This window comes from Leopardus geoffroyi, chromosome A1 (genome assembly GCF_018350155.1).
Source record: "Leopardus geoffroyi isolate Oge1 chromosome A1, O.geoffroyi_Oge1_pat1.0, whole genome shotgun sequence".
Lineage (NCBI taxonomy): Eukaryota > Metazoa > Chordata > Mammalia > Carnivora > Felidae > Leopardus > Leopardus geoffroyi.
In genome coordinates, this window is record NC_059326.1 from 168,822,624 (window position 1) to 168,837,510 (window position 14,887).

General features: G+C 32.7%; 1 protein-coding gene across 4 annotated transcripts in view; it reads left to right on the forward strand.

The window, feature by feature from the left end:
- FER (FER tyrosine kinase) overlaps positions 1 to 14,887 on the forward strand; it is a 447,367-nt gene that overhangs the window by 61,892 nt on the left and 370,588 nt on the right. For all 4 annotated transcript variants that reach the window (XM_045500490.1, XM_045500514.1, XM_045500498.1 and 1 more), the window contains 2 exons: positions 7,790 to 7,963; positions 13,375 to 13,474. In XM_045500490.1, the coding sequence (XP_045356446.1) occupies positions 7,790 to 7,963; positions 13,375 to 13,474 (274 nt within the window). The remainder of the gene's footprint in view (positions 1 to 7,789; positions 7,964 to 13,374; positions 13,475 to 14,887) is intronic.

Sequence of the window (14,887 nt, forward strand, 5' to 3'; positions counted from 1 at the left end):
TTCCCCAAAGTAAGTTAAACTAGTATTTACTTTCCTTATGGAAGAGCTGCTAATATTTTCTATTATCTTTGAGTAGATATTGTTTTATATTTTCTCATACTACCAAGTAATGATCAAAAAAAAAAAAAACAACTCACCTTGTCCTGTATTTTCTTTCTTTCTTTCTTTCTTTTCTTTCTTTCTTTCTTTCTTTCTTTCTTTCTTTCTTTCTTTCTTTCTGTATTATTTTTTGGGGGAAATACCAACATTTCTTTTTTTTTTTTTTAAAGGTTATTTATTTATTTTGAGAGAGAGAAAAAGAGCATACGAATCACCAGTTGGGAAGGGTACGAGCTGGGAGGGGCAGAGAGAGAGAGGGATTAGAGAGAATCTAACAGGTTTCATGCTATTAGCAGAGAGCACTTTGTGGGGCTAGAACTCACCAACCATGAGATCATGACATGAGTGGAAATCAAGAGTCAAAGGCTTAACTGACTGAGCCACCCAGGGGCTCCTGTATTATTTTACTTTAGATATAATTTTGGCTTCTAGTGTGATGATTGATTCCTGTTATGCATGAGAGCTGCGATTTAATTTCATGGAAGCATCTGTACTAAATTTGGAGTGATACAGTCGAGGCTGGTGTTTCATATTTTAGGAGGCTCTATATTTGGAAGTGCTATTGTACTGTTAGGTCACAGTGTGCATCTATTTTGAACAGCTTGTAGATGGAATTTGACATAGTACATAAATCATTTTGTTTTCAATTATTTCTGATATTTAAATTTTCCAAGGCAATTCAGGTTTGAAGACAAAAAGAGTATTGTTTTTTATCTTTTCCACATGTCAAATATAGTCATCTTTATTTTTATTCTGTTATTTTTTTTTTGATGCATAAGCCTGTACAAGATGTTTATTTATCTTCTAGAGATAACATTGTACTCTGTAAACTATTTTGCAGTTTGACTTTTTAACCTAATTATATACCTTGGACTTTCTCTATATCATTTCACATGAAGTTACCTTAATTTGAAAACATATATATATATATATATATATATATATATATATATATATATATTTGTTAATGTTTATTTCATTTTTTTTAACTTTATTTTTTATTTTTTAAAATTTACATCCAAATTAGTTAGCATATAGTGAAGCAATGATTTCAGGGGTAGATTCCTTAATGCCCCTGACCCATTTAGCCGATCCCTCCTCCCACAACCCCTGCAGCAACCCTCAGTTTGTTCTCCATATTTATGAGTCTCTTCTGTTTTGTCCCCCTCCCTGTTTTTATACTAGTTTTGTTTCCCTTCCCTTATGTTCATCTGTTTTGTCTCTTAACGTTCTCATGTGAGTGAAGTCATATGATTTTTGTCTTTCTCTGACTGACTCATTTCACTTAGCATAATACCCTCCGGTTCCATCCACATAGTTGCAAATGGCAAGATTTCATTCTTTTTGCTTGCCCAGTAATACTCCATTGTATACATCTACCATACTTCTTTATCCATTCATCCATCGATGGACATTTGGGCTCCTTCCATACTTTGGCTATTGTTGATAGTGCTGCTATAAACATGGGGGTGCATGTGTCCCTTTGAAACAGCATACCTGTATCCCTTGGATAAATGCCTAGTAGTGCAGTTGCTGGGTCGTGGGGTAGTTCATTTTTAGTGTTTTGAGAAACCTCCATACTATTTTCCAGAGTGGCTGCACCAGCTTGCATTCACATCTTTGCCACTTTTTGATGTCTCTGTTATGGTGATTTTAGGAAGTTTTTTTTATTCTCAGTGCTTAGAAACATTTTAGGTAGTACCAAAGGTATCTAATTCATAAAGGTTTAAAATTATCTGTTAGCAAACATTTTGAGCTTTGTACCTTCTTAGAGATATTTTATGGATAATTGGTTTATGATAACTATGTAGTTCATGGTTATTGATCTCTTTGAATTTGCTGTCTGTAAAAGTAAGGATTCATTTAGAAAAAATAGAACCTACATTAGGTAGATTGTTTTCTTTCTTTTCTTGCTTTTTTTCAGTAGATAGGATTTGATTTAGAGAAATATGTATAAGAGTTTTGCAGTATTGGCGTTTCAAAATAGGTGAAAGAAATTAAGAGTTACAAACTCCCAGTTATAAATTTAATAAGTCACGGGGATGTAGAGTTCAGCACAGAGAATATTGTCACTACTATTGTAAATAATAACCTTGTATGGGGGCGCCTGTGTGGCTCATTTGGTTGAGCGTCTGCCTTTGGCTCAGGTCATGATCTCACGGTTTCGTGAGTTCTAGCCCCAGGTGGGGCTCTGTGCATTGACCACAGGGAGCCTGCTTGGGATTCTCTCTCTCTCTCTCTCTGCCCTTCCCCCATTCACACGGGCTCACTCACTCTCTCAAAGTAAATAAAGAATTAAAAAATAATAATAACCTTGTATGGTGACAGATGGAAAGTACACTTGTAGGGAGCATTTCTTAGTGTATGTAAAGTTGAACTACTATGTTATATACCTGAAACTAATGTAATATTATATGTCAATTAAAGATAACAAAAAGATATTTAAAAAATAAACCAATAAAAGGTAGATTAATAGGAGAAAAGCAGTTTTTCTCAAAGATTTTATAATTTTTTTCTTAATCTCTGGTTATTTCTTATTTCCTAGACTTAACTTTAGATACTTTATTTTCTTTTTTCCTCATTATTGTCAGCTCTCTCTTTTAGTGTTATTAACATTATTTTTTTCTGTTTGTTTTTGTTTTTGATGAATTAATACATACTTTTTGTTGTTTGCTTTTCATTTCCTTCTTTGTATTTTCCTTAGATTTTATAGTGTTCTTCCTTTCCCAATTTCTAAAATTGAACATTTAATAAATTTATTTTTATTCTTACTTAGAAATGGAACTATAAAGTTTGTGAATCTTTGGGCAAATTGAGCTCTGTATCATAGACTTTGGTAGTCAGTATTTTATTTACTGTTATTTTCTAGGTCTTATATTAGTTTTACAAACTTTTCTATTTGGCCTGTCCATTTTTTAGAAATGATTTAATTATTTTTTTCTTAAAAAATTCTGTCAGTGATTTTTTCTTTGCTTTTTTTCCTTGTAAGAGGCTAGATAGAAAGTATAGTTAGTATGTACTATTTTCTATTCTTGAAGAAATTTATAAATTTTTTTGTAGTATAATATCATCTAATTTTTAAGAATATTCCATAGATTTGGGGCACCTGACTTAGTCAATTAAGCATCTGACTCTCAATTTCAGCTCAGATCATGATCTCATGGTTCGTGGGATCGAGCCATGCATCAGGCTGCACGCTGACAGCATAGAGCCTGCTTAGGATTCTCTCTCATCCTGTCAATCTCTGCTCTTCCCCTGCTCACTCTCTCTCTGTCTCAAAATAAAGAAAGTTAAAAAAATGAATATTCCATAGATTCTTTAAAAATACATATCTTCTATACCTGGGGAGGTATATAGATTTTTATATGTAATATAGATCAAACATATTCATTATTAAATTACTTATTCAGATACTCTGCATTATTTATTTTTTTAGTTTATCTGTCATAGGTAGAGATGAGTACGTTTAATTCCCCCGCTACTTTTGATTTCTCATTTCATTTTCTACTGTTTTGCTTTGTGTGTTTTGATGTACTGTTTTCTGGAATGAAAAGATTCATAACAGTTATATGTTCATTGTAATTGATATTCTTCTGCATCATAATGTGCCCTTCTTTGTTTTATATTTTGGGTCTAGAATTCAATTTGAAATTATTTGGACATAATGACTACTGAATCCTATTGTTTATATTTTTCTGGGGTAGTTTTACTTGTCTTTTTGTTGTTGTATGTTATTTTATTTTACTGATGTTTCTTATTTATTGCCTAGAGTGAAGTTCCCTCCTCTGATTTGATAATGTTTACCTGAATTTTCATAGATGTTTAACAGATAATATTTTCATACAATGTTTAACAGATGTGTTTAATATAATTTTTATTTTGCAACTCATTTTTAATTGTCAATAATTTTTTGTTTCTTTTGCTTTCTTTCTTTTTTTAATGGGCAATGTTAACTTTCTTCAAAAAGTACTTTTGATAACTTAGATGGTCTGTATAGTTTTTTTTTCCTAAACATTCACTTGTTTAACTTTTGAAATTTAAAAATTTTAAACTTAAGTCCATATTTCTTTACAAATTTTAGATGTAGAGCTGTCTATACACTCTTCTATTTGAAAAGAGGGGAAATGGACATAATTACACTTTTCTCATCAAATTCTCATTCCTGGTTTTTGTTACTATCCACTACATTTTTTTGTCTAGTTTTTTATAGTTACATTATTGCTACATTTACATTTTGTAGCTCTTTTCTCAATAGTTAGGATATATTTATATTCTGTTTTATAAACTTAACCACAATGGTTGTGTTTAGACATTGTATTATTATTCTTTGCTATGATTATTTTTTTGAAGTTGAACTTTAGATGTTTTTATTTGTTAATATTTCTTAACTTATCTAGTGTTCAGCATCAGTGAGTAACTACTAGTAAAATCCCGTTATGAGGAATATTATCAGCAGAATTATTACCATTACGTAGGATTCTGTATAATAAAGAAATTTGAATGCCTGCCAGTGGCCTACAGTATTTTGCTTATTAGGTTACAAAGAGTTATGTTCCACAAATTATCCTGGTCAACAGATAATTTGTCTGTGCCCTGGCCATTCCTGTGCCATAACCAAAGAGCCATATCTGCAAAGTGCTGTACAAGTTCTATTGCAAATGTTGAAGTACACCTTTACTTTTGTTTGTTTATCAAGCATCTGTTAACATTTTACTCTCTTCTCTTTATAACAAATATTCTAGTCACCTGTCTAATTCAAATTATATACTATCCAAACATTTTCTTGCCCACTCACGCATTCCTTTTAGGCATTGCTTCATAATTGCATTATGTGCTGCTCCTCTCCCTTTGTTGTATTAGTTGAAGATCCGTTAATTTTTTTCTTCCCTGTCATAATTGGCATTGCTATCATTCTATTTCCGGTTATAAACAATGAAAGTATCTTTTAATGGCATGTATTTAATTCATGGTTTTCTTTTACATTTGTGCCTCCCTGCCTCCATCCCTCCCTTCCTTTCTTCTTTCAAAGAATATTTCGTGGCTATTTAAGGCATCACAGTAAATACCTAAATTAGTGAGGAAAGAGTTATGGTACCACCCCCCTGGAGCTTGCATTCTGGTTGGGGAGACAGAAAAAAACCAAACAAGTATACATACAGATAGTTGTTTCAAGGGCTAAGAGAGAGAAAAGCAAGGATTACACCCACATAAGGTTTTGTTGATTCCTAAAGGAAGAGAAGGATCTTGCCAAATGAAAGAGAGGGTGAGCTTTGAGAAAGAGTGAATGTTCAGGAAACTGAAGGAAAACAATAGTTTATTTATTTAGTTGGGTAGAGAATAGCAAAACGTGAAGTTGGAAGGACAGAGGATGGATAATCTGAGACAACTAGGTTTTAGAAATAAGTTGGATTTTTGTTTTTAAGTGCAAAGGAAAAGCAATGTAGGGTTTTTTTTTTTTTTTTTTTTTGCAAGAGAATTAGAATTTCTTTTGCTACTTTGAAGGCAGTGGATTGGGGAGGAGCATGAGTAAAAAGAGGACACCAATTTGGAGGTTTTGTAATAATTTAAGCCAGAGATAGTCATAACTCCAAAAGACAGTGGAGATGGAGAGAGTGGGTGGATTTGTGGTAGACTTTGGAGAGAGAATCAGAAAGGCTTGCTGATTGATTGTTGGGAAGGGTGACCTGAACTTCAAAGGAGCAGGGACTTTTTTGGGAAGAGAGGTTTTATTTATTAGCTATTAGGATGTTGGGAATGGGATAAAGCCAGGTTTTTGTAAAAGCTAGAAGGTAAGTGGAAAGTTCTGATATGAGGTGTAAGGAGTTTTTAAGGAGTTTTTGAGGGTACAGGATTCTCTAGAGAGTTCCCGAGTCACATTAGGAAATATTGAGGGCAACATAGGATTGGTAATTGGCGTGATGATATATATCTTGGGATGCTTGGACTTCCCACAGTGACTACGGTAAACAGGACTGTTAGGCAGGATGAGATGTGCCCTCCTGGGAGGAGGAGGTCAATCTGACTTTGTTGTCTCACCTTTAATGTTGGCTTCCAAGAAGGCTTCTCTCCTAGGCCGCAAAGAGTCCTATGTAAAATTACAAAAATTTATTGCTATGAAGCACTTAGAGAATATTTAATTTTTGAAGATAGAGAATGAAACACTGATTCCTCTTATTTTTTCGTAGTTTTAACATTCTGTACATGCTACATAGTGTTTTCCCAGCATTGTATTTTTTAGAGTGAAAATACAAAATGAAAAAGGCCAAGTTACAGAAGTTATTAGGATATTTAGTTTGTTTTTAATCCATGTTTGTATAGTTTTGTTTTTTACTGTTTTCATCTTTATTAAATTTTATATTTTAATGGAAGAGATATATCAGTTTTAAATTCCTTTGTGGTATCAAGAGCATATTATTAGTACTTAGAGTTTTGAATCTGAAAGTAAATATAACGAGTTTATTGGTCAGATTTTACTCCATGTTCATAATAACATTTCATAACTAAGAATGCCCTTCTCCCTAAAAAATGTACTCAAAGGTTAACTTTTAAAAAAATGTGTATTACAGTTTATCAAAAACAAGATTACTAAGTTAGACCCTGGTGAGTTTTGACTATGACTAAGAATTTGATTCTTTTAGGCTATTATTTTGATTTAGATGCTTATTAAATTTTGATTTAGGATTATATCAGAACATTAACCAATGGAGGGTAATCCTGTTCATTCACAGATCATAAGTAATAGCATAACAATTTATTCTAATCAGTAAATATCGGAAATCATACCTTGTCTACTTTTTTAATCTTTAACATGGATCTTACCCAACCATGGTATATCTCCAACAATTGTTTCTGAATAGAATTTTGAAGATCTATAGTGAAGAGTATTCCTCAGTTGCTTTTTTTTTTTTTAGTATCTAGAAATTAGAATGTTTAATAACAAATGACTTGTTCTTCCAGCAGTATCCATATGCTGACTTGTCCCAAACCCCACCATTATGTGTGTCTGCTATTGATGGAATGTGTTGTGCTGGAAAAACCATTGAGAGCTAATGGTATTTACTAAGAAATGAGAATAGATAGAAATCCACGGATTACCAGTATTTAATACATAAGCAGCAAATGAATAGCAAGTACAAAGATTGAGAAGGGATTTTTAGGAAAAGGAGAAGACAAATTGGTATGTTGGAATATAAGAAGCCATCCAAACCAGAAAAGAAGAGTTTCAGGAAGGAGTGAGTGGGTCAGCAAGATCAGATGCCACAGAGAGAAATGTTAAGAATAAAGATGGGTAAATATCTGTTGCATTTGACCATTAGGAAATGGTGACCTTACTGAGGCATCAGTATGGTGTAGGCAGAAGGATTATATCAACATATTGACAAAGAGACAAGAAGTGATAAAATGAAGACTGCAAGTGTGAACTCTTGAAGAGCCTTAATCCCTTTCCTCCAATACTACAGTCTCTGATTACTAAATTTTGAAGCATTTGTACTTGAAGTTGAAGATGTTAAATCTGAGCCATTCATAGCTCCTTGCACAATTGCCAGAAACCTGGCATTTTTGTATTAGTGTAATAATTTCTGTAAACCTAAATATTTAAAGTTCCAGAACACTTAAAGCACAGCTAAATGGCAGCCTTTAATACAAGTGCTAATTTTCTTTCTTTCTTTCTTTCTTTCTTTCTTTAAAGTCTTGGCTACTTATGATTCAGCAGACAGAGCAACTTAGTAGAATAATGAAGACACATGCAGAGGACCTAAATTCTGGACCCTTACACAGGCTCACCATGATGATTAAAGATAAACAACAGATGAAGAAAAGTTTTATAGGTGTTCATCAGCAGATAGAGGCAGAGATGATCAAGGTTTGTCTTTTTATTCTGGAATTCTTTTTTTAATTTGACTTTGAGACTCACTGAAATATTTCATCTTGTTTGACTTTTAAAAATTGTTTAGTCATCATTTTATTTATTTGTTTATTATTTTATTTTTGATTTTTTAAAATTTACATCCAAATTAGTTAACATATAGTGCAACAATGATTTCAGGAGTAGATTCCTTAATGCCCCTTACCCATATAGCCCATCCCCCCTCCCACAACCCCTGCAGTAACCCTCAGTTTGGTCTCCATATTTATGAGTCTCTTCTGTTTTGTCCCCCTCCCTGTTTTTATGTTAGTTTTGTTTCCTTTCCTTATGTTCATCTGTTTTGTCTCTTAAAGTCCTCGTATGAGTGAAGTCATATGATTTTTTGTCTTTCTCTGACTCATTTTACTTAGCATAATACCCTCCAGTTCCATGCACGTAGTTGCAAATGGCAAGATTTCATTCTTTTTGCTTGCCCAGTAATACTCCATTGTATACATCTACCATACTTCTTTATCCATTCATCCATCGATGGACATTTGGGCTCCTTCCATACTTTGGCTATTGTTGATAGTGCTGCTATAAACATGGGGGTGCATGTGTCCCTTTGAAACAGCACACCTGTATCCCTTGGATAAATACCTAGTAGTGCAATTGCTGGGTTATAGGGTAGTTCTGTTTTTAGTTTTTTGAGGAACCTCCATACTATTTTCCAGAGTGGCTGCACCAACTTGCATTCCCACCAACAATGCAAAAGAGATCCTCTTTCTCCGCATCCTCGCCAACATCTGTTGTTGCCTGAGTTGTTAATGTTAGTCAGTCTGACAGGTAGAAGGAGGTATCTCATTGTGGTTTTGATTTGTATTTCCCTGATGATGAGTGATGTTGAGCATTTTTTCATGTGTTGGTTGGCCATCATTTTATTATTAGAAATAGGTTTTGGTGTCTCTAATAAGTAATATTTTATTCCTATTTATTATAAAACATTATTGATTATAAGCTGTACTATTACTTTATATACTCTTCTGAAAGAAAAGAATTCTGCCAATTAGACTATGATACAGTGCTCTCTTATCACTTTGAATTTTTATTTTTTTCTTACTGCAGTAGCTCTTTTAAGTTTTATGATTTTAATTTTTACTATGCATATAATAGAAAAGAAAACACAGGCAAAATAAATGAGTTTTGATATTTCTAAATTTTTTTTCACAATCAGAGTTTGTTTTTTTCTGGGTAACTTTTTAAAATGTTTTTTATTATGAAAGTTTCAAATGTGCAAAAGGAGAGAGAATAGTAAAACAAACTCCCATTGACTGATCCACCCACATAGTCAAGGTTTTTTAAAATCTATACTCACCTCCATTTTCTAATACACTGAACCATTTAAAAAATTCCAGATATCATTGTATCCATAAATATTTTAGTATATATTGCTAAAATAAATATTTAAAAAAAAACTTAACTATATTATCATTAACCTACCTAAAAATAACAGTAATTTCTTAATGTTATTAAATATTCTGACTGTGCTCAAATGATTGTTTTTTAAATGTTTTTTACAGTTGGTTCATTTGAATCATGACCCAAACATGCATTTGAATAATTTTAATCTGTAGGTGTCTGCCCCCCCCCTTTTTTTAAAGTTTATTTATTTTGAGAGAGAAAGAGAGAGCACATGCATGTGAAAGCAGGGGAGGGTCAGAGAGAGAATCCCAAGAAGGTTCTGCGCTGTCAGTGCAGAAAACCAGTGTGGGGCTTGATTACACAAACCCTGAGATCATGACCTGAACTTCAATCAAGAGTTGGACACTTAAGCTGACTGAGCCACCCAGGCACCTACCACTCCCAACCTTTTAAAAATGCTATTTATTTGTGGAAGAAATTGGGTAATTTGCTCTGTAGAATTGAAGTTCATTAATTTTTGATTTTATTGTTAGCATCTTGTGATGTGATTTCACATATTTCTTCATCCTTCAATTTTCCTGTAAACTGGAGAGTAATTAGATTGGCTTGATAACATTCTGTCTACTTATTTTGGGCAAGAATACATGATAGGTGCTGGTATAGACTTCCTGTTTTTTTTTTTCCCCTATCAGAGATATCTAATGTCATCTTGTTTATCTATTTGTGATGTTAAACTTGTCTAATAGGTTCCAGTCTTGCTAGCCTGATCAACCTATGAAAAAAGTTTCTTTTCAGACATTTACCTAATAGGTTTAGAAATAATTGATGTTCACTGCTTAGATCCGTTATTTTACTAGGGGTTGTAAAATGGCAGTATTTTACTTCTATCATTCCTAATATGATTGTTAGCTATAATTTTTCAATAGAAAGTTTTGTTATATCACCTACTTGGCTACCCTGAGGTATCGTTCATATACAAGAATCAGGATAAATGCTTGCTTTTTGCAATTAATAAGCCAGCTTGGAGAACAATGAATTGGTTCTTTAGCAACTTCAAAAGTTAAGACTTCCAGTTTCCAGTCTGGCATATAAGAAGATTAGAAGTTTTCACTCATTCCTAACAAGGAGTTAAAATTTGAGCAAATAGAAAAATCACCAATTGCTTTTAGATCCTTAAGAGAAGTGACGTGACAGGGCAAATGGCTCCCCCTAAAATTGGAGAGACAGACAAGCGAATACAGAGAATTACAACTTATCAGAGCAAAAGCCTCTTTGGGAAATAGTACTGGTTATAGGAAAACCTGGAGTGTAAGTGACAAATTCTGGAGGCTCAGTGTGGACAACTCTGACAGTTAAAACCTCCAGGAGGAGCTACTTATTGAGGGAACTACACACTTCTGTGAATTTTACCTCCTAGACCTCCACCAGGTTCTCACAGTGAATATTGGAGAAAAATCTCATGCTTCAGGAGGGAAAAGGAACCATTTTGCCATATGCCAAAGCATTCTGTTCTTAATAAAGTCTGCGCTTAGGAGAAACTGTTTGCCTGTAACCTAATTAATCTGGGGCAAGGGGGATTCATAACTCCTGTCCACTCTGAGTGGAGAGTGGGCTAGTGAGCTGAGGAACACATGTGAAGTTCATAGCCAGAGGTATAGGCTCAGTAAAAGACTGAGACCTAATCATAGGGTATAAAATACTTTCCCTTTTTCTGGCAGCTTATCACCACGTTAGTAAAGGCCTATTTAATCAGTTCCTTTTGCTCGGTACAATCTGCCTGGCAATCAAGAAAACATAACAAGGCATACCAAGAGCCAAACATGCAGAATTGGAAGAGACAGAACAAGCATCAGAACCAGACGCAGCAGGGATGTTGGAAATATCAGACCAGGAACTTAAAACAACTATGAATAATATGCTAAGGGCTCTAATGGATAAAGTAAGTACGAAAGAGCAGATGGGTGATGTAAGCATAAAGTTGGAAATCCTAGGAAAGAACCAAAAAGAAATACTAGAGATCTAAAATACCTTAACAGAAGTGAAGAATGACTTTGATGGGCTTAATAGGAGATTAGGCACAATTGAGGAAATAATCTCTGAAGTTGAGGATATATCAGTAGCATTCTATAAAACTGAAAGCAGAGAATACAGACTGAAAAAAAAAAAATGGAACAGAATATCCAAGAACTGTGGGGCAGCTACAAAAGGTGTAACATATGTATAATGGAATACCTGTAGGAGAAGAAAGAGAGAAAGGAACAAGAAATATTTGAAATAATAATGACTGAGAATCTGTCCAAATTAATGTCAGACACCAAACAGTAGTTCTAGGAAGCTCAGAGAACACCAAACAGAATAAATGACCAAAAAACTACACCCTAGCCTTGTTGATTTCAAGCTATAGATAATCAAAGATAAAGAAAAAATCCTGAAAGCAGCCTGAGTACAAAAGCACCTTAACGTATAGAAGGACATATAAGAATTACATCTGATTTCTCCTCAGAATTAAGTAGGCAAGAAGGGAGTAGAATGAAATATTTAAGTGTTGAGAGAAAAAACCCACTATCCTCGAATTCTATGCCCTGTGAAATTATCCTTCAAAAATGAAATAAAGACTTTCTTTGATAGACAAAAATTGAGGAAATTTGTATCCAGTGGACTGAGAAGGAAAATAATATAGGTCAGTAACTCAGATCTACATCATGAAAGGAAGAGCACTGGGGAAGGAATGTGAAGATAAAGTAAAAATTTATTTTTCTCACTCTTAATTAATCTAACACATAACACTTTATTGAAAATCGTAAAAACAACATTTGATTATGTGCAGTCATGAATATATCTTGTGTGTGTATATATATATATATAGATATATGTTTATGCATGCTTATATATAAGTTAAATGAATGACAGCAATGATAGATGGGAAGGAGGAATTAGGATTATTTTGTTACTGTAAGATACTTATGTGGTATAGTGGTCTTTGAAATGTGGTATAATGGTATAGTGGTCTTTGAAAGTAGGCTTGTATTAGTTATAAATACATATTGTGAACTCTAGGGCACTTACTAAAAAAAATTTAAAAAAGAAATGTAACTGATACACTAAGAAATAAGAGAGGGTGGAATTGTATAAAATACTCACTTAAAACCACAGAAAAGTAGAAAAAGAGTGTTAGAAATAGGAACAAATAACAAGGATAACAATTAGGAAACTAACAAATATGGTACCTATTAATCCAAGTATGTGGATAAGTACTTTGAAGGTCATTGGTCTAAATGAGCCCATTAAGGGAAAGATATTTTCAGAGTGGATTTACAAACAAGACCCAAGTATATGTTGTCTACAATAAACCCATTTTAGATATTAAGACACATATAGATTGATAGTAAATGGATGGAGAAAGATATACTATGCTAATCCTAATCAAAAGGAAGTAGAAGTAGCTATATTAATTTCAGACAGAGCAGACTTTTAAATGTTTTTTGGGTACAGAATCAAGGACCTGCATTTGTTTAGTCTTTCCAAAGATAGAATAACAGATTTCATGTATGTATGTAATGACCACTGTCATGATTATTATGTAGCCAACAGTGATTGTTAGATACATCTTATTTTAAGTGATGTTACAATATCTGAAAAACCCAAAACACAAAAACCAAAAAACTCATGTTAGAACTGGTAAATTGTAACAACTCAGTTATTCTGTATATTAAAATAAATATTTTTTAGAAAAAATATTTTATACATAGTATATTAATCTATTGGTCTTTAAATTTTAGATGATGACAGCACTATTTCTTGATTTGCTTTTATTTTTAAGAGACGTTTTTCTTTTTTCATATGGTGTTGAATTTATCATTGATTTCTAAACCAGTTTTTAATATATTGTCTATAATGTATATTAAGGAGCAACTCTGATCTATAAGCAATAAAAATATATTAGGACTTAAGTTCTTGACAAATATAAATTTAATCATTTAAAATTTGTTTTGCATTTTTTTTGACAGGTTACAAAGACAGAATTAGAAAAATTAAAGTCCAGCTATAGACAGTTGATAAAAGAAATGAATTCTGCCCGAGAGAAATATAAAGAAGCTTTAGCTAAAGGTATGGCAAAATTATGAAAAATGTTTATTTTAGTGATTTTTATTCTTATCATTTGAAGATTGTCTTTAAATTACCAGAATAATTCCACTTAGACCAATTCACATTTAAAAAATATCAAAATGTGTCAAAATAGACTAATTGTCAAACTGTTTAATGTATTTTTATTTTTTGTCTTTTTTTAAAAATGATGTAAATTAGTTTTTACTTTTTAGTAGTTCATACTAAATGGAATTATGTAGCACTTGTAAATAAAATGCAAGGAATATTTAAAAATTTCTCTTTAGAAGTTTAATTACTGAGTGTAAATAAGAAAAATAGGTTGTATTTGTTAAGATACCATTTTTAGCTCTCTTTTTGCCTATGGTATTTAAAAGCCACTAAAGCAGCCAGACCATTTTATAGCATTATTTTGCCTTCATAGCTTAATTTTTTTTAACCTTAAAAAAATTTTTTTAATGTTTTTATTTTAGTTTTGAGAGAGAGACAGAGCATGAGTGGGGGAGGTGCAGAGAGAGTGAGGGAGACACAGAATCCAAAGCAGGCTCCAGGCTCTGAGCTGTCAGCACAGAGCCTGACGCGGGGCTCGAACTCAAAGACAGTGAGATCATGGCCTGAACTGAAGTCAGACACTTAACCGACTGAGCCACCCAGGCGCCCCTTCGTAGCTTAATTTTATGTGCATATATTTCCTCTAACATTTTCATAAGAAGCTTTGGAAGTAAATAGAAAGAGAAACATATTATTTATGTTTTAAATAAGCATTTATGATTATGAGTCTTTAAATGTGAGTAAACAGTCTTCATATTTAGATTTTTTTTAATGATAAAAGTTGGAGGTTTTTAAAAAAATTCTTCCTGTCTAAATATAAGCTTTATTAGTAATTCTTTTTCTTTTTACTAACATATTTCTCTTGGGCTCTTGCTTGTGTATTATATTCTTACTTTGTGGAGGTAAATGAAATAAATAGCTCCTACATTTCAATGTATCTTGCACAATGGAAGCACCATGTTTATGTTGTTAATCCCAGTAGACTAAAAGAGGTACTGATTTAACATGCGGTTCTCCCTCCTTCCCTTTCTTACGTCTTTCCTTTGTAATGATATAGTTTATTTTGGTTTAAAAAATGAAATCTAATTCTGATGTCATAATAAAATTTTAAATAGTTCTTATACATAGTACTTATACTATTGAAGATTTTCCACAGATAGTAATTTTTCTTTATTGTTTTTTATTTTAATTTAGATAAAATACCATTTAGTGTTGTATTAATAATAGGAAGACTGTTTTTTTGTTTGTTTTTTATAAAGTTTATTTATTTTGAGAGACAGAGCAAGTGAGCAGGGGAAGGGCAGAGAGAGAATCCTAAGCAGGCTCTGCACTGTCAGCATGGAGCCTGACTCACAAACCATGAGA